At 45.5% G+C, this 20767-nt stretch overlaps 1 protein-coding gene and 1 pseudogene across 3 annotated transcripts in view; one reads left to right on the top strand and one right to left on the bottom strand.

Annotated features, from left to right (window-relative positions):
• LOC149327124 (alpha-tocopherol transfer protein-like) overlaps window positions 1–20767 on the bottom strand; it is a 563535-nt pseudogene that overhangs the window by 327031 nt on the left and 215737 nt on the right.
• Window positions 1–20767, top strand: part of LOC149327126 (P-selectin-like) — a 73048-nt gene that overhangs the window by 22720 nt on the left and 29561 nt on the right. The window contains exons 3-5 of one of the 3 annotated variants that reach the window (XM_089564472.1): window positions 7049–8348; window positions 15249–15335; window positions 17384–17453. In XM_089564472.1, coding sequence (XP_089420598.1) covers window positions 15285–15335; window positions 17384–17453 — 121 coding nt within the window. In that variant the 5' untranslated portion in view covers window positions 7049–8348; window positions 15249–15284. Of the gene's footprint in view, window positions 1–6897; window positions 8349–15248; window positions 15336–17383; window positions 17454–20767 lie in introns of those variants that run through there. The other 2 variants (XM_089564473.1, XM_089564471.1) reach the window with 2 other exon arrangements.

Below are 20767 nucleotides of genomic sequence, written 5' to 3'. Positions count from 1 at the left end.
AAGAAGGGAGTCCATCATGCGTTCGAAGGTAACCAGCGCGTTGCATAAGCCGTCATAAGCCGTCAGTTGTCATGAAAGTGGTCTTTTAGCGGTCCATGTCACTAACAGCTCCTTGCCAGTACCCTGAACTAAGGTCAGTTGAAGAAAAGTCCTTGACTTCGTGAAGGCAATCTAGTGCGTCATCGATTCTAGGCAGAGGATAGATAGCCTTCTTACTGATGCCGGTGAGGTGACGGTCATGATGCAGCAGCGCCAGCTTCCGTCCTTCTTTTTAATCAGGAAGACTGATGTGGTCGAAAGGCTCGACGATGGTTCGATGATGTCATTATCTTGCATCTTCTCCATCTCCTGCTTTGTTATACGGCGTTCTCCCCTGGGCACTTTATATGGACGTTTGTGAAGAGGAGCGGCATCATCGGTGTTGATGCGATGCTTCACATTAGAGGTTCGATACAACGGGTAGTCATCCAAGTCAAAGACGTCTCAAAAATAGGGCAGTAGCCAGATCAGGTCTCGGGCTTGCGTTGGTGAGAGTTCAGAAGCGATCATTTTGGCGCACTCGTCGGTTGGTGCCACGTTAGACAAAGGGCGAAGAGCAGAGAACGAGACGCAATTGGCCACAGCCGATATGACCTTTCGGCAGCAGGTCTGAGCGTTGCGATCGTTATGCATTGCGGGAGCGGCTGGACACGCCAGGCAATGTTAATTACCGTCAGGTATGCTCGATTTGCAGAGATTGTGACGACGGTAAGGGTAAGCGCAATGCTGCGTGTGAGGGACACATCAAGTGCCGGAAAGAGAATGCGATCACCATCGGGAACAGGTTGGACACAAGAGAAAGACACATGAGTGCTGACGTCGGGGGCCGACGTATGAACTCTGCTGTAGAAAGACGGTACAACTTGAGGCGGCAACTCTGCAGATGGAGGAAGGTCAAGCTCAACGACACTAATGCCGCAGTCGACGAGGGCCGAATGAGCAGAAAGGAAGTCAAGGCCAAGAATGACATCCTGAGGGCACTGGTCCAAACGGCGAACAGAACGGAAATGTGGCGGCCAGAGATTGTCACACGGGCTATGTGTAGTCGGATCACCAGAGGCATTCCACCATCGGCAGCGCGGACAACGGCTGTAGGGGCTGACGTCAGTTTTTTTACTTTGGCAGTGGCGTGAATGGGAACTCATGACGGATACTTCCGCACCGGTATCACTCGGGACTATGACAGGGACTCCTTCAACATGAATGCTGAGCAAGTTACGTTGTGCAAGAAGTGCTAAGCGAGGATCTTCGAGCCGGGTCTCTACTGCAGCATCGCCTCCAGACGCTGCATTGCCTAGTTTTCCGTCTGGGAGCCTCCGCTGGGGCTAGGAGGGGTTAAGCGACAGCGTTCGGGTGAACGGGACTGTCGCCGCAGAGGGGACGGTGAGCGGCTCAGGCGGGCAGTCAGGAAATCAGCAGCAGTGCTTTGGGGATCCGCGCTCGGCGAGAAAAGACCTGCTTGATCTTCGGGGCGGTGAAAGCTTGGCATGTAATTCGATGTGTAAGGACGGAACCAGCGGTTGCGACCGTGGCGAGCGATTTGGCCAACACGCGAACAGTGAAAAATAAGCCGATCATCGGATGTCTACCAGTCGGAAGGGTGGCGTCAGCGCGGGTCCAATTTATGAGGCCGTCCGTGACTCATCGCAGTAATATATCCGGGGCTGGGAAGGAGACATGGAGCCGGTAGGCTGAAGACCAAGGTTAGAAAATTCTTAGCGGGCTACAGCTTTGATGACAGACATGGCAGACCACTGATGGTCGGCATCTGGTGGCTCCGGGATGACAGGGGACATGGCTTTCAGTTCTCGTGAGATGACGCGCGTGACAGTTTCAGGTGGTGCTGAAGCCTCTCGGGGTAGCAGATCTTGATATGATGATGTCTTAGTCGTGTTGGAGAGCCGGGCGAACTCACGGCTAATGCCACCGGCTTTTGCCTTCCTTGAAGCGTCGGCATTTCTTTACGATGCCGTCAGCCGCTGAGCAATTTTGATAAATTATCCGGTGGAATGCGTCGTCCACAGTGCATTTTTAAACGTGGCCTACTTTGCCCGATTCAGACATTTCATCGTCAAGTTTGTGGCACAGGGCCAACACGTCCTACATATACGAAACATAGGGCTCTGTCGAGGTCTGGGAGTGGGAAGCAAGGTCCCTCTTGGCCACTAGTTGTCGGCCGAATGGTTCTCCAAACAGTTCCCGAAGTTTTAGCTTGCATGTGTCCCAGCTTGTGAGATCATCTTCATGGGTCTCGTATCAGACGTGAGCGGTGCCTTTCAGATAGAATATCATATTGGGAAGCGTGAAGGTAGGGTCCCATTGGTTGTAGGCCCTCATACGTTCGTACATGTTGAGCCAGTCGTGGACGTCGATGGCATCTGTGCCGGAAAACGTCCCAGGATCCCGACGGTGAGCCAGAATGACCGACGGTGTTTCCGGCAGTATTCTTTGCTGGGAGACGTCTCGGGCACGGCTAAGCTGCCGAGGTGCCGTCCGTTTATTGATGTGGGCGTTGGTGAAATCTGATCCTCCATCAGATATGTAACGGGAAAAAATACATTTACAAATATTCAAAGGGAGACTTGTACCGGCAGCCAGGATAGCTGCGAGCAGCGCTGAGCGGACCGAGTGAGAGATCTTTGTCCTCTTCACCCGTCGTCGACTCGTGGCATAGTGCATATTTTCATCGTCATCGTTGTAAGCCCGCTACAATATTAGACTAAGGTTAAGCTCTCATCGAGGTCAAAATAATCTGATCTGTTCTGTCGGAAGATGGAAGCTGAGGAAGTCGACAATGTACAGTGCACAACGCGAGTGTGTGTTGTAGTTTAACTCTAAGCGCTATCGGCTGCGATGATAGCATGGCGGTGTCGTGCAATGGCCAGCGAAGCTTATCTGTTCGCGCAACCGCCTTTTCGAAACCCAGTCACGGCAATATTTGTTTAATTTATGTGTGGCCTCTTCCTATGCTAGTTTTTGCCAACGTCACCTTCAAGATCAAGCTTGACACATACTCGATGAGCCGGTTAGTCCTCCTCAATTAGTGTTTCCGCACTAAAAGACTTCCATGCGCTTATAACGGCAGCCAGTTCAGTCGCTATTCGGTCGTAATAGCGGTGGTTCCCGCAGCGATGTGCGCTTTACTGAAGCTCTTGCTGAGAGATGGGTTGGCTGCAAAGTGCGCTAAACTGATGGTTAGTTCCTTCGTTTATTTTAAGCTTTAACATACTATTGAGATACATTCTATGAAAGCTGTCCTTTCAAACTTCCGAGTCTCTCGTTTTAGGGTATTATACAGGGTGGTTTAGCAATGCGGGAGTGGTGCGAACAGACACGAAGTGCTTCTCAGCAACAAACGTCCAGCAGTGCATAACGCCTGTTATGCAAATAATTTTAAAAAATATCCTCTGTGCCTCTTGGTTTCTGTGGCTGTTGGCTTCTTTCATATTTATAACGAGCCCCTCATTCCCCTTCCCTTGTTTGCTTAATTGCTTAGCGAGGGCCTCGGTTCTGGCAGCCTTGACGCCATAGGAAGCATAAGAGGGTTCTCACGCAGCTTCTACCCTCTCCGTTCGATGACGTTCTACGTCACACCTGCGGTAACTCAGGACGTTCTACGTCCGCCGCTTATGAACGTGGGTGGCGCTGATGAACATTCTCAAGGTTAGGTTACTTGTAAACATAAATACCCCCGAAAACAAAAGATTTAACAGCCGTCGCCGTAGCTCAGAGGTAGAGCACCGGACGCGTAATTCGGAGGTCGTGGGTTCGGATCCCACCGGCGGCATGGGGTTGTTTTTTCTTCTGCTTTTCTAATCAATTAGCTCCACAAAATAAACAAATAATTAAAAAAAATATCCTCCGTGCCCCTTGGTTTCTGTGGCTGTTGGCTTCTTTCATATGAAAAACATGACAGTTAGTTTAGCACTTGAATTTCAAATTGTCCTAGTGTGCTGACTAGAACGCAAGACGTGCTGGTAATGGCTGACATGATGATTTTATATCGCCCAGTTTTGCGATGAAGACGTCTATCTCTGTAGCTCAGGGGGGCGTCATATGCGTAGCTTAAAGTTGCATGGTGCATAAAGCAACATAAACTAATGATCTATTGCAATTTTGGCGGCGCCCAATTATAACTGCCAGTTCTATTGTACGGCATTTCATGTACGTTTTTCTGCAAGGCCTGATAGAAAAAAACACGATGGCGATTAGCAGATAGTTGACCGTTTTTTAGGGCTACCGAAATGATGGAAAGAGATATCGAAACAAGCGCATAGATTGCATTAAAAGTTGCAGGTATCACTGATATCACCTGCAAACGTGATTGCTGGTTTTTGCTCAGAAAAGTGACCTAAAGAACATAAAGGGAAAGAAAGAACTTTATCTTTGATTATTTTTTATTATGTCAAGAAAGGTTCACCACTCATCCTGCAAAGGACGTGCTCGTATGAGCATTGGAATACATGAATTCTGCCGCCTGTACAACTTCCCTATTAAAATCGAGCCCGACCTGAAGGTGGAATGGCCCACGTCACCGGTTATTATGTGCAACTCATGTGTGGGGCTAGTTGGTACATGAGAATTATAAAAGATGACAGAGGGAGAGAAGAAGACAAAGGAGGCAGGCCAAACGGCAGGACCAGCGCTGGTCCAGTCGTTTTGTGTGCCTTCGTTGTCTAGGTGTGTAGCGCAGCCTTCTTTTGCAATTCTAGATATCAGATTTATCAATAGCCCTCATTGGGTATTTTCTTTATGTTATCTTTTCAAAAATGTATTAAAAAAGATCCTTGTGCTTTTCAATAACTTACTCTATGCAGTACTGCGGTTTATTAGTGTTGTCGCTTCACCGGGTGTTTTGCTTTGCGCGCACCCTAATATGTGGAGTTAACGAAAGCTGAACGCTGCTGCCTACTCTGGCAATGCACAGAGGATACAGCAACACCTCGATTCTCCGCCAATGTGCGAAATATACGCTAGCTTCGAGCAAACGAATATCCAACAGCTTGTGTACCTCGAATTGTGGTACTGAACCACATGTATTACACCCTGACGCCTGCAGGTTGACACATATGCCCATGTTAACATAAGTATTTTTGTCGTACCTGTGATATTCGCGTGTTTCTTTCATCTTAAACAGTATGAATTGACAGACAATTGGTGTTTCTGGCCTGTTTCTTTAGTGAAATTCAGTTCACTGTTTTCTAGTTTGGCCTGGTGCCTTACGCATCGGCATTATAGTGTCCAGCTAAACGTAACTTAATTAACACTCAATCTGCACAACTCCGATCCGCTCGTTTGATTACCATCAACTGTCATCTTCCAGCTCGCGCCTCCTAATGAAATCAATTTTTAGGCTGCCCCATTCACTTCTCCGAGTGAAAATTTCTCACCTGTCCCTAATTCATAAATTTATTTTTTTTTCGCCGTCGTTAAAACGCGAACCTCAATTCTAGCCTTTATGCATATAACCTTGCACAGACCACCTGTTTATGGCCGCCATTCTTTGTGGCCGTATCAATGTTTTCTTCAACTCATACTATTAAAATCATGCACAGAGTGAAACAGCGTTCCCCCATCCATTGCCTCTATCGTGGATGCGCCATCTTTCAAGGCAGGGCTTACTGGCTTCCTTTTGCAATAGCAACTTTATTATAGGTTAACAAGTCTGCACATTGTAATTTTGTATTTTTTTCTATTTGCTTTGTGCCCACCCCCAGTTTAACGCCCTTGAGGCCTTGAGGGTATTGAAACTAATAAATCAATAAATTTTCACAGCAATAGTTTAGCCGTGCTTTATATATTATTTTATTGAAATGAGCTATTAATGGCTCAGAATATAGATTTGTCAATAAAAAGTTGAGTCACGTGATTAAGGATAGTTTTATTGCGCCTACCCAGGCTTTCAGAATTTCTTGGGGCGTAATTTTGCTGGCAGGACTGATATTCTACTTCCAACTGTTCACTCGCTTCTCTTAGTTTACTTTCATTTATTTGCTTTATATAAAATTATGCGCTGCATTTCAGCGCTTTCTTATGGCGTTTTTTTCATCTGAGGAGTTTCGCATTGTTAGCGACATTTCCTATTGTTCGTAAATGAGCATCTTGATTCCTCTTAGGAATCATCGACTGCATTAATAAAATTGGCATCGCCATTTGCTCATTTTTCTTGTTGCATTAATTGAAAACGTAGCAGGAGCTGACATTTTATTGGATGCAGAATCCCAGACATGTGATTGAAAAATAGCCAGAAAATGTGGCAGGCGTTAGGAAGAAACCCCTAGTGTTTTATGGATTACCTGATTACAAGACATTTTAAGAGTCTTGCGCTGGGATGAGTTGGGTATAAGACTACTATGAACCCTATTCATAGGCTGGCATTTTGGTCAAGACATCGCAGTCCTAAGGTACTGAGGGAAGTAGCCGCAGGACACGAGTAAGAAAGTAGACATTCAAAGTAAACTGTCAGCCTTCAAACGTTTGCACCAAAAGACAAACTGTCATCGAGACCGTGTGAGGCATAAAAAGAATTTATTACTAGTAGCAAAGCCATACACAGGAAGCGGGTACACACTAATAACAATTATTAGTAAGTCAAGGTACCGACATCTAAAAAAAATATTGAAAAATGAAATTAGGTGCACCGGTTTTCAGGTGGTGGTCTTGTTGATAAGAGGGTCTTTTCGACAAACCTTTAAATTATAGCACCGGAAAATGTATGTCGCCAGCATTCACCTGTTGTTTTAAAAAGAAAAGTAAGCATGGTTTGAAATATTGCGACTGGTGCAACAAGTTACAGTAAACAAAATGGCTTGGAGAACGATGGAAACAGAGAAAATAGAAGAGTGTTTTGAGGCGAAAGCCTTTAATGTCTCATCGTTGTAAGCAGCAGTTGTCGACAGAAATGTCACGCTTTTCAGTTGGTCGAAACGGTCGTGACGTCACAGTGCGCCAATTTCAAACGGGGCCAATTGTACTTTGGCTAGTAACCATGCAGTTTTTTTCCCGCTAGAGGGCCAACGGAGGCGCATGTGCTTCGTATGGGCTCCGCGTTCGAGCACCGTCTGCAAGGAAAGAACCCAGGATACTTCGACTCCGACACACGGACAAGAAGCGTGAGTCTATACGGCACCTTTCAAGACCTCATTTAAGCAAATCGGAGCTCGGGCGACCGAGCTCCGACTGTCTAAAGCCAGCGTCGCTCCCGCGTCCTAGCTTAACCGAACGCCAGGCCTGGCGCGGCGCGAACGCCACGGCGGCAGTCATGGAGTACGCCGTAGCTGGGACGAACGCCTCCCCAGACGAATTGGAAACGCCGATTGGAAAACGATTGTGTCTTACCGTAATCAGGACCCCAAAGTTATGTCATTAACAGCTCAGAAGCCAAATAAGCAGACCTAAAAGTCGAAGGCGCAACCTCTCTCTCCACTCCATCCTAAGCAACCGCTTCCACGACTACTGGAGGAAGACTATAAGATAATCTACAGACCAACGGGTGGCGTAGACATCACGCGCTACACCGAGAAATCCATCAGGCAAGCTATTGCATCAGCTAGCGGCATTACCGCGACCGAGGCTGACAAAGACCAATCCAGAACGAACTGTACAAAGAATGTGTTCACCATATCGACGCCGGTGCAGGCAAACGCACTACGTTACGTCGCAGTCAAAAAAAAATCAAGCTGGAAGGCAAAGACATCATCATGACGTCGTACATCGCTCCTCCGGACAAGGCCTTGCAGGGCATCATCTACAGGGCTTACGATGGCGAATCGCAGCAAGAAATGATGACAGAACTTCGCAAAAGAATCCCTGAAATCATCCAAGCACGAACCATGGGAAGAACATCAAAGTGCCTCCTGCTCCACTTCGACGCGGACGAATTGCCAGATAGCATCACATACTTCGGCGTCCTGTATCCGGTCTGCCCCTTCATTCCAAAAGTAGAGGCGTGCACGAACTGCAGAAGAGTCGGACACAGAAGAAACGTATGTCTAGAGCCACCGCAACAACGGTGCCCGTACTGCGGAAACCAGCACCTCAAAGAAGAAATCTGCGACCCAGTCTGCATTGTCTGTGGAGAAGGGCACCGCAGAGGCGATAACAGCTGCAAAAAGATATTTCTACGACCCCACACTAAAACGTCGGAGCACCAATGAAGATCAAAATCCCGGACCAGCGACGACTCAACATCCACCCAAAGAAAGGACCGCTCGAACTCCTTCCCGCCCTTGGACAGCGGACGCAGCAGCAGCCGCAGTGGAGGTGATAGCGGCACCAGCAACCGGACGCAGAGCCCCGGACCGAAACAGGTGAGCTGGGCGGGAGTAGCCTCTCACGAAAAGGGACGGAGCTGCCGTTATTACAGTCGAAACTCGATCAGGCACTCCACCACATTCAAATACTTAAGGACCGCATCAAACACTTAGAACAGAAAAACAGTAAACTAAAAGCACCCGCCAAATCTAAGCACCCTCCTCCAAAACCACTTGCCATGCAGGAAGTTACAGAAATGGAAACTACTGTGTCCGCAACAGTCGAAACCCCAGTAAGCGTAGTAAGCAAGGAAGAAACACCTCGCAAAAAACGAGCAGTAGCTGATGTTAGAAATCCCTCATTGGAGGATAGAGTCCCAAAACTCGAACAAAAAGTGGAAGAGCACAGTCAGAAACTCGATAACGTAACACAAACAGTTGACAATTTATCACAAAGACTCGAACAACACATACAGGATGTAAATCACAAGTTCGGGGTAAGCGACACCATTTTACAGGAAATTTTACGTCGGCTTCCCCCGTCAGCTCAAGGGGCGCCAATCGATCTATCCCAGCAAAATGGCCAATCCTAAAAGCATAACAATTTGGCAGTGGAACAGCAGATCTATGCGCAACAAAAAAGCAGATCTGCAGTTACATATTCAATCGCAATCCGAAAAACCTTACGTAATAGCGATCCAAGAACCCAGAATATCTCGACTAAAACTGCCAGGGTACCGGGCTGTTCTGCCATGCCACATCACAGAACAACCTTTAACCACTACTATGGTACATAGAAACCTTACCGTGGTTAACCACGAAATTGAAAACGTAGAGCTCGACTGTATATTAATCGAAATTTTACCCAGCAAAAGAAACTCCTCTTCTCTGTTCATACTGAACGCATACAGCCACCCCAGGGCGCAGGCTGGACCAGCGAAAGCCGCTATACTGAAAGCCCTACAAATTGCAGGCCAAAACCCAACCCTAATTGTGGGCGACTTCAACGCTCAACACGTGCAATGGGGACACGCAACTATATCTAAGAAAGGCACGGCCCTAATTGATTTTACCCAGCAAAGAGGGCTAACCCAATACACGGATCCCATGCAACCTACCAGGATAGGTAACAGCGTGAGCAGGGACACGTGCCCGGACCTCACGATAGGCAAAAATCTCCCAGACTTAAGCTGGAGCAACACCAGACAAATTTTGGGAAGTGACCATTATATCATAGCATCTAAAATCGCCATTGCCAATCTCAAACCCCAACCCAGAAAAAACAAGATCACCGACTGGGACAAACTTAGGACGATCCGCGACCAAAATCAGGAACCGATCAGAGACCTAGAACAGTGGACACAAACCCTCCTATCAGATGTGGGAAAGGCCACTAAAGAACTAGTACATGACCTAGACGTAACTGCGATTGACAGCAGACTTACACACATGTGGGAGGCAAGGCAAAACCTAGAAAAAAGATGGCTTAAACAAAAATACAACAAAAAGCTTAGAAACAAGATACTCACACTCAAAAAAAAATTCAACACCACTCCGCAGAAATCGCAAGGCAGCAATGGAACCATATCTGCGAAAATGTAAATGGCAATCTAGGCACGAGAGAGACGTGGAATCTTCTGCGGCACCTCCTTCATCCGGAATCAAATAAAGCTACGACTGAAAGGGAAATCACCAAAATTTTAAACATGGACCCAGGCACGGATCAAGACATTATCAACACGCTACAGCAGAAATACTTCTGCACAACCCGAGAGACGCGGTCACTACCAGATTATAAAGGACAACCTAACCCCCTCCTGGACGCTGACATAACAATAGCGGAAATAAGAGCAGCCCTCCATAAGATACGCACGACATCCGCCCCGGGAGAAGACGGCATTAACAATAAGACACTCAAAAACCTAGACGACGCTTCCATCACAGCCCTCACGGATTTTGCGAACGAGTGTTGGAGGGAGGGAAAACTCCCAGCGGCTTGGAAACATGCCATCGTTAAATTCATCCCAAAACCGGGCAAAAAGCTCGCGCTCGAAAACCTCAGACCTATTTCGCTTACATCTTGCATAGGAAAACTGATAGAGCACGTCATACTAGACAGACTCCAGTCTCACATGCACAAAGAGAATTTATATCCACACACTATGATCGGCTTTAGACCACATGTATCAACACAGGACACGATGCTCAGTCTAGCAAACGAAGTCCTATCTCAGGAGCAAGAAAGGAGCACCAGGGCAATCCTAGCTCTAGATTTAACAAAAGCGTTTGATAACGTCAAACACAAAGCAATCCTAGAATCTCTTTCACCGTTGAATGTGGGCGAAAGAGCGTTTAACTACATCAAGGACTTTCTCTCCGATAGAACGGCTAAAATTGAAATTGGCGCAGTCAAATCCGACACCTTCAGTTTAGGAGACAGAAGAACGCCGCAAGGATCGGTCCTCTCCCCCTTCTTATTCAATATAACCCTCATCAAAACGGCACACGCACTCGCAAAAATCCCAGACCTAGAACACTCTTTGTACGCGGACGATATCACCCTTTGGACCACCAAGGGGAGTATCGCCACAATACAAGATACGCTACAACAAGCGGCAGATGTAGTAGTAGAGGAGGCACAAGCCGCGGGACTCGCGTGTTCGTCCCAAAAATCTGAAGTCCTCATCCTGCACCCAAAGCGTCAAAGGAAAAATAAAGCGCCTGAGATCAAAATCTACGCGGAAGGGGCAGCCATCCCAGAAGTGAGAACACTAAATATCTTAGGAATGCTGATACAGTCAAACCAAAAAAACGACACGTTAATTAAGAAACTGAGAAACACTGTCAACTAAATCTCCTTCCTCATCAGACGCATCGCGAATAGGCGAGGAGGAGTTAAAGAAGCCGAGACCAGGAGACTAATACAAGCCTTCGTTCTTAGCAGAGTCAACTACACTACACCATACGTCACCCTCACAGTAAGAGAAAGAGACGACCTGGATTCTCTAATTAGACAGTCCTACAAAATTGCGCTCAACCTCCCACGTCATACTCCAAATGAAAAACTATTACAGTTAGGAATTCATAACACCTTAACGGAAATGATAGAAGCACACCTCACCACACAATATGAAAGACTATCAAGCACTGAAACGGGACGTTTCATCCCACAGAAAGCAGGAATACAATATGGAGGAAACCGTACACACACCATGCCAATTCCAAGACACGTGCACGAACACCTAAAGTCCCTCTTCTGCCCAAAAACATGCATCCACACTACGATACGGACAGAAGAAAGGCTAGGGCACAAAAACTTCACGAAAGATTTTCAGTTCAGAAAGACACGACGCACGTGGACGTGGCAGAACATGCGGACAGAGATGCCTTTTCTCTGGCACTTGTCGATCATCGAGGTTCTCCCCTTGCATCGGCGACAATAGATAAAACAAAATTTCTGGAGGAGGCCGAAGAAGCTGCATTAGCTTTAGCCATTACCTCCACCACTGCCAAATACATCATAAGTGACTCCAAAACAGCAATTCGAAATTTTGCAAAAGGAAGGACCCACTCAGCAGCCATTAAAATCTTACAAAAAAATCTCCAATACCCGCCAGATAACATTGATCTGGGTCCCCGCCCATTCGGACCATCCTGGAAACGAGGCGGCGCACCAATTTGCCCGAGGATTCGTGGTTAACCAGGAGGTGCGCTACCACGAGCTCAGGTCGGCCAAGGAGCGAATGACAACCTACAAAGAAATTACTACCCACTTTAAGAAAGAAGGACAGATCTTCCTAGAACCACATAAATCCCTCAGTAAAACACAATTCAGTTGGCGGCAGCTCCAAACAGACACTTTCTTTAATCCATACATGTACTCCATATGGTTCCTGGAGCAGTACAGCCCTGTCTGTTCTCTCTGTGGGCACCAAAAGGCAGACACACCGCACACCCTATACTCATGTACTCAAGACAAGCCATCGCACAGTCTGCAGCTCTCTACCCAATCTCAGTGGTAGGCCGCGCTGCTCAGCTCGGACCCGGAGGTTCAACTTCGAGCCACAGAGCGAGCCGAAGAGGTCGGCGAACGACATCGTCGGTCGGCCACCTGGCGTCCGGCCTAGAAGAGGAGCCCATCGCGGGGAGGGGAACATGACCCCAATCCGCGCCTAAGACCTCTTCTTTAATAAAGTTTACCTCCTCCTCCTCCTCCTACTCCTAGTAACCATGCAACCAATTGAAGGGTAGTGATGCTCCAAGTAAGTGGGACTGAGGTTGGTTAATTGCTTAATTACCAAATTAGCCTAATCAACTTTTCTAGTCACGCCATATAAATAAATAAAACCGAGTATGAAATTGGTCGTGCTCGGGAATCGAACCCCGGTCTTCGGAGTGCGAGACGAGCATGCTATCCACTACGCCATGCCAGCTCTTTTTTTTTTTTGACAGCTCGATGGTTTGGAACGAACAAAGGCGCGTCTAGTGAATACGGTGTCTTCGCTCACTGCCATCCTCCTCCCTTCCCTTCCGGCGAGGTTTAGGTGTCCAGAGAGTAATGAGAGACAGATACATTTCCTTTCCTCAAAAACCAATTTACCGACGAGCGAGGCGTAGAACCGATTGGGCGATGGCGTTTTATGGACTCCCTGGCAGCGTTGCAAGACGCTGTCGTGTTCCACTCTTAGAGGCGAAGCTTAACATCTTTACCACACATCAGTGACCGCACTTTAGGTAAAAAAAGTGAACCCTCTTTGAATTTTGACGGGTGCCCACCGGGATATGTGAGCCAGTTACTGCGTAATTTCCTTTCCTCAAATACAATTTTCATTTTCTTCATTACGGGCAATCTTTGTCTTTCTTCTTTCACTCCCACTTCCTCCCTCCCTCCACGGTGCGGTTCAGGTGTCCACCGAGATGACAGAGAATTACTGTGCCATTTCCTTTCCTCAAAAATCGTTGCGTTCAAACGGCAAGGCATCGCGCCGAACGGGTGGTGGCGTTCCGTAGACTCCCTGGCAGCGCTACAACACGCTGTCGCATTTCACTCCTAAAGGCGAAGCTTAAGCGTTATTAATTAGCAGTTAATTAGTATTCAGACATTAATCAGTAATTAACCATTAATTAGTGATTTGTCATCACTCAGTAATTAGTACTCAATTACATGTGACGCCACCAGTGCCACAGAAGCAGTCAAAGTGGTGCGGAAAGCGCTTTCGCCTCTACGCACTTTAGACAGTCAAAGTGCCCCCTGAATTTTACAAAATAAATCATTCTTACGCGCCTAAGGAAAGCGGGAAGGATTTTCGACCAATATGAATTCACAATCACGTAATTCTGGAACCTCCCAGCCTTATTTACTGTTGTTAGTTGAAATTAATGAAAAAATACAATTTAAAAATATCAACCTGTTGCGGTGCCGCTCACAGAATGCTTGAGACCAAGATTCCTAACTACAAAAAAATTCAAATTGTCCTGACTTCTTTTCCACTAGTCCACTTGTCGACACGTTACCTAGTGGTCTAGTGCTCCACCTGGACCCTTCTTGATTTTGTTTTTGTGTGCGGGAGCTGGAGTGCGCTTGTTCAAAAATAAAGGAAAACAGAAGGAAAAATTGGTTGTCGGCCAGGGCACTAAGCTATACTAAGGCGATACAGAAGGGACAGTGTAGGAGACAGGGAGGAGCGATGTAAAAGTTAGGAGAGCCAGTGAGAAGCGAGGGGGGTAGAATATATAAAACGATGTAAAAGGCCCAATTAAAAGGAAAAATTAATAACTGAATGATGTTTCTCATTACATGTAAGCGCTAACTGTCTGCGAAGGCACATGAGTACCTTAATTAAAAAAAAATTACAGGACGTTGGATAGCGTTAAAAATACTTGTGCATGGTCAGCTAAATTAGTAAATGATTACAAATGCGAAGGAATATGCGCGCTCCATTATTTGGAAATGTTACCAACGGCTGCAATTTGGAAACAACACCGAGGTAAATTCTTTTCCTGGAATGGACAATCCACGTACTTTATTACATGACTGGACGCTGTAAAAAGGCGGGCGCATATTGTGTCAAATGCCTGTGCACATGATACGCGGAAATGTGTAGAATATAATAAAAAACAAGAATGTTAGCTTGTAGGTAGCAGATGTGTTGTGTCCTATCTATCCAAGATGAACTGTAAAAGAGCAGAGGGGCCTGAAAACATCTTCCTTAAAGGAGAAGACCGGAAGTTGAAGCTACATTTCCGCGGAACTAGTACGCTACAATAGACAAACAAATGAGGTCCCGCATCTGCAGCGAAGCCTCTGGTGTGTACATTGAACAGCTAAAATACTGTCTGTAAGCAAAAGGCCGGATGAATATTTGTTAGAAATGAGTTAAATGAAGAACCAAAATTTGTTTCTCGAATCTCTGAGCAAATATCGAGGGTCATTAGCCTTCTGGCTTCCGACATACAATGCAGCCCGTAAGGCAACGGCTCGAGGCTGCGTAAACTGATGTTAAAATCAAAATGGCTCAATGGAAACTGCAGTTAGAGCTCCAAAAAATATGTGGGCGTCAGAAAAGCTTAGTTCTCTATTCTTAATAATAATATCAAACCAAAAGAGCACAACACATTTTGGTGGGGCGTTTGTTGTGCAGCAAAGAATAACTGACTGCTTTGTTTTTTAATCGAGTGAACCCAAACGCCAGGAGGCTACTCATCGGTATAGCATAGATATATGTGGACAGAAACCCATAATAAAGCTGGAAGCCGATGTATTGGCACCAGCTGCTGCACAGCAGTGCTCATTGGAGGGCAATAAGAGAGGCGTTTGTAGACCACTGTACGCAACACAGAAGGGTGGATATGGCGATGGTGGTCATAAAATATAAATAATAGTTTGGAACTATATATAGTGTTTCTCAGTGGGTTTTGTTTGAGCACTGTATCACGGTATTGCTTTGATTATTGCAGCATCTTCCGTTACTGTCATGTGTCTCTCGTTGCCACATGACTAACGGGCGGACTTATTGGGTACATCACGATGGAGTTCCTTGCATTGTAAGTACAAAAGCCGCACCTTGTCTAGGAATCTCATTCATCTGAATAGTATTCAACGGCTTGATAACGCTTTGCGTCTGCCCATAGATAATATTACTAAAATGGCACGAGTTTTAAGAAAAATTTTGTGCAAATCAATTGCCACTAATCCGAAAAAAACACCCGTGAGATGCTTCTAAAGCACAACGATTTTGTGTGGCAAGCAAACCTTAAATATCCTAGGAGAGTGAGGGAAACTTCCTGTGGGACAGGTGCTAAAGTGAGACGCTCTGAATTGTAATAGGTAGAGAATCTAGAAAGATCGAATCTGTTTAAGCGGTGAATTTGTGAAAATTAGACCGCACTTGAATAGGTTCCAAGCGTAACTTTCAAAATAAAGTTCCTAGCATCCGCCCTAACCAGTCCTTAGTGCTCAGAAAGGATAATCCCGCTTTTAATAGAGTGCAGCACACAGACTAGGAATAAATCGCGGGCCTTCACAATATTTCCAGTTTGCTAATCAGTTCTTCCAATTTCATATAACAATTTTAAGCTGTAAGCATATGCTATGAGATTTATTCTTGGTCCGAGGGACATGTAGGTTGTGTTCATTCTTCAAATCTGGATCTAGCGCGTAGTTACCCGATGTGAATCTCGAATTCGAGACAAATTCTCGACTTCCCTTTCGGTTTGCAGCCAGCTTACAAATTGTCCAGAATGGGAGTAGAGCAGAGACTGCTGTGCTGGATTCAAAAACTTTATTTGATAACGTAAACATTTTGTTACGCTTCTCATAATGCTTGACTTCGCTGTCAAATCAGCGTTTGAAGCTAATTTCTCAAATCATCCTAAGATACAGAAGTTTGGTAACAGTTGCTGAATTTATTGCTATCAGAACGTCTTTCATGGCTGCCTGTTCTAACTTATATTAACAATGATCCTTCAGCGAGCGGGGGAATTTTATGTCCGTGTCATTAAAAGATATACATTCAAACTACATATCATATGCTAGCATAAGCTTGGAAATGAAATAGAATCCCCTCACCGATATTTGACATTGTTTAGCTATTTAGCAATAGCTGCAAAAGCACATTGCACGCCACTGAAAGAAACAAAAACAACATTTGAGGTGTTGTTGAGAAGTCAAAAACATATGAGATTCTGTTTCTGGTTTTTGAGCTAGTAGTGTGCGTGGCAATTAGGATTCTTTAGAAGCTGCCAAGATTTAACATAGAGTTCCTGTTGAGTGCTGCAATGACCACCTGTGTAGTTAGTTTTAAAACACGAGGAACTCGTTATTAAATTAGCAATTTTACATCACATGATTTGTGGCAAATGCAGGGCCACATTTTAAAGCTGGAACAGCCGCTAAAGCGTTTTCGACTAAGCAATTGCAGCAGGGTGTAGATCTGAGAAATCTTGCAGGTACTGTTTCGAGGCATAGCAAAAAGTATTTCCGATGAAAACTAACTGCCAGCTGTGCATTAGACGTTTCAGCGGGAACCTTTGAACTTGAATTCATGGGACTCTCAAGCTCCTCCTTAGGATTATTACGCTATAGCCTTCATGGGTCTGTTCAGTGTCCTGGGTCCACTTTGCATATAGCTTCGCAATCACCGACACTTTTATGTATGTTATTTTTATTTTCTTATGCCGCATTTACCACAAAACACACACGGCCTTCATTTAACCAAATCCATCGAACGGTCCTCAGTGGCCGAGGGGTAGAGCGCCAGGCTCAGGACCCAAGGGACAGCGGCTCGTATCCCCGGTTGACCGCTTTAGTTTTAGGAAGGAATGCAATTTTTAGAGGCACAGCTTTTGTGGTGGTACGACGTCTCGGCCTTGTACACAAATGGAGAAATGTGTAGTGATGTTATCATTGTTTTTCTATCTGCTCATTGTGGGGCGTTAAATTACCCTCACGTGGCTGTGTGGTTTTGACGTCAGGAGCCCCTCGACCAATCTGCGTTTTGTTGACACAAAGTCAAAGCCAACAGCTAAAACTCCAGCTTGTGTCCTGACGGGGACTCTCAACGCCCTGGAATTAAAATGTACTTCGCATCCAGTTTCAGCTCAATAATTGGGCACGGTGGAGTTTAGGCCGATGCTCCAAAGGCTTCTGCACTGCCCTACCTCGTAAGTACGCTACTGCAAGTGACGATGGTACATCTGTAGTGATTTGGCTGGTACGCTTAAACGAGCTAAGCTTAGTGGTTGATTAGGCCTTTCGTAAACTGAAATAAAGGCTGAAACTCGGTTTCTCAACAATAGACTTTTTGCCATTTTCTTGAATACTACGCCAGCAGTAACATCAAAGAAAGAGTTCAGTGCGCATTTATGTGTTTTAATATGTAATTTAAACATTGCTTTTTGATTACTCCGTTCGGTTTCGCTAGATTTGGAGGTTCTTGGAGAAGGAATGAATAAGTTTATTAAGTTGTTAGTTTAAATTCAAAGTGCACGCTGAAATTTTGAACAGTTACAAAAAATTCTAGCCTCTAAAACGATGCAACCAATTATCAATGAACTATTCCTTGCTTCCTGCACTAATAAGTCGCCAGAATGCCCGCAAACATTTACTTATAGACTTACGCCAGACGACAACGTGCGCAATGCGGTTTCATCTGGTTTTGATATCACGATGTTTTCCTCTGTCGTGTCCCCTTGAAACTTCGCAATGATGATGCTAAAGTGGCACTGTAAATATAACCAAGGGAGACTATAATCACTGGGCGAGGCACTTCTAAGAAGCACTTCGGCAGTGAGTCAGGCGGCAGTGGTCCATGGCCATGTTTTTATCTTGATTTCTGTGTCGTCACTTGTGCTCAGTGGCTGCCTTCAGCGACTGAACACACAGTTTCGCTGCGTAATGTTTAAGGTTAATTCTAACCATTGTCGAAGCTGTTTCCCTGGGAGTCTGCGTTGTCAATATATGATACAGAAGCGCTCTTCTCCAACGCTAATGTTTTCGATATGTACATTACAAAAAGTCGAAACGTTTTCTTAAATATAAGGACGAAGCACGTCATACCGCCTGCGATCAGTTTTGACTGCTCTGTACCAATCTGAGGAGTCAGTATCAGTGCCAGTACCAGTATCAAAAAAAAATCAGTGCGCTTGCTTATCATTGGCTACCGCAATCGGCATTTCAAAAGGCAGGCAATCAACGTTTTCTTAAGCAAAATTTACTTATTTTCACCTACGCTATTTGGGAGTACTTTACTACACGACAGGTGTCCTTACCCCAAAAATTATGAAATATTTGGAGAAAGATCTTTATGCAATTTTCACAAAATTTTGTTTTGTTAGCCGTTTTATAAATACTGTTTCAATTTCATTTGTCGCTTCAATCCACCGAGTGTTTCAGAAGAGCTCCCTGCTAATGTTTAGAAAATCTAGCCTTATTAGGTGCCGAGACGACTACAGCGATATATTAATACCAGTCTTAGAAGCGATGGAAAACCAGATGAATCATTGTACCTACTCAACTAGTTAGCCCATTTCTGAGAGGCAACTGCTTAGCTGTTAAAGTTAGACGCTTCGTTGGATGTGAGACTTTTGGCCCGCCGTTAAAAATACTCACATGCGAGTTAAAACTTCGGCAAGGTAAGTTGTAGGCCAAAAGTTGTACGCACGAGAAAGCATGCGTCTTTGGCATGCCCCTAGAAACGCCACTCCGCACACATGACTATATGACGAATGCGTCACGTTACTGCCTCTAAAGCGTCGGCTGGACCAGCGATTGTAGCAAAGAGCAGCGGCGAGGCACTCAATGCGGACGGAACAGAGGTCACGCAGGCCATAAGCCGCGGACTCATGTCAACCGACGGGCGTTGCCTAGCACGCGCTATTCTTGCACTCTCTTCAAGACCGAGCGTCTTGGGATGCTAGACGGGCAATTTTGGTGATCCTCAGGGCCAAAGTTGTTTCCCAAATTCTGAAAACTAGTATGGCTGTTACTAACGATAGCTACAAATGACCAATTGCAATACGGCACCTGCAACGAGCGAGGACAAAAGTAGGATAAATGCGACAAGACCAGTGCGTTTTGTACGACAATCAAGCCTATGCGCAATTGGATCAGAAGTAAAATACAACAACGTATCGCCAACTCAAGGAATCATTGCTGCCATAGTATATCAAATCAAAGATCAGTATACCACACACGAAGCAATTCATGGAGGGAACTATTTACCAAGCCAACAGGGAGCAACAAATTCATAACAAAACAAAGTACCTATCTACGCTACACAAGCAGAGCAACGAACAGATAAAACAAATCAAACGCTTGAGGGATAGTCAGTGAGCTTGTTGACGACGAGATCAATGACCAAAAAACATTGGCAGAGGCTTAGCTTGGTTAAGCCTAGTGGATTGCGAAATCAACCAGCTCTTCATCCGTTTCTTTCGCACGCCGCCGCTTCTTAGCTGCAGCACATCTTTGCAGCTTCATATTACATACATCATCCGACATATCGTGGAGGATTCGCTGGACGATGGCGACGAGCTGAGTTGGGGCCCCGCTTTTACACAGCTGGTATGACGTCACACATAGGTCACGCTAAAGGTCAGTGATGAATTCTCCTGGACGACGGCCAACAGCAGAAACCTCGAGCAGTATTGCTTTCGCAATAAAAAAAAACACGGAAAAACACACGAAAAGGAAGGTAAGGCCAGCGGCTGCGTCAAAGCGAGAACCTCTAGAATGCGCCGGTCTTGTCGTTTGTGTTCTACTGTGTTCCTCATTGGGCACTCTGTTTTCATTACATGTTCTAAGAAATGAGTTAACCAGCTCACTGGCAGCTTGATGCACCGGTTCTTTGATGTCTGCCAACACGGGTATCACTCTGCCAACTAAGCTACCTTTATACCTGCTAAACCCTGCATCAAAACGTATGTGGCAGGTTTGCTTGAAACGCCACCTAACCTTTTGTTGGGCGTTTTGTAGGGCGTGTTGTAGGGCTGAAACTTATTGTACGGCCGAACCAGTACCATGTTTCTTCTTGTATCGTTTATTTTTACCTGTTTCTCAAACGTGGCTGGTAACGATTGTCATTAACGTAAAAGATGACGCTTTATGCGTTTATTAATGGTGTTCTTCTCATGTTTTCTAATATGAGTGTCCTAATAACAACCACGTCATCTTAGAAAAACTAATTCAGTGTGAAATCAATGGGACGTCTTTTTGCATTGCCATAGAGCACTCGGCGTCATTGAAGTAGTAGCGGCAGCTTCCATTCATGCTCGCTCTAAAGCATTTAAAATGCTTCTTTTCTGCTCAGATTGTCATTTTACTCGTGTCCCTTATAATGAAGCCCCCTTATCACACTTTTAATTTTGAAAAAAGAATATCGAAGGCCGCCTTACTTTTTTTATTAGAATAAATACAGCGTGACAAATTTTAAGATTCCAGTCTAAAAGAAAACTAACTTTATTTGAGATGCCTTAGC

The sequence above is a fragment of the Amblyomma mixtum genome, chromosome 10 (assembly GCF_055824585.1).
Source record: "Amblyomma mixtum isolate Tamu chromosome 10, ASM5582458v1, whole genome shotgun sequence".
Classification (NCBI taxonomy): Eukaryota; Metazoa; Arthropoda; class Arachnida; order Ixodida; family Ixodidae; genus Amblyomma; species Amblyomma mixtum.
This window is presented reverse-complemented; position numbering and strand designations above follow the sequence as displayed.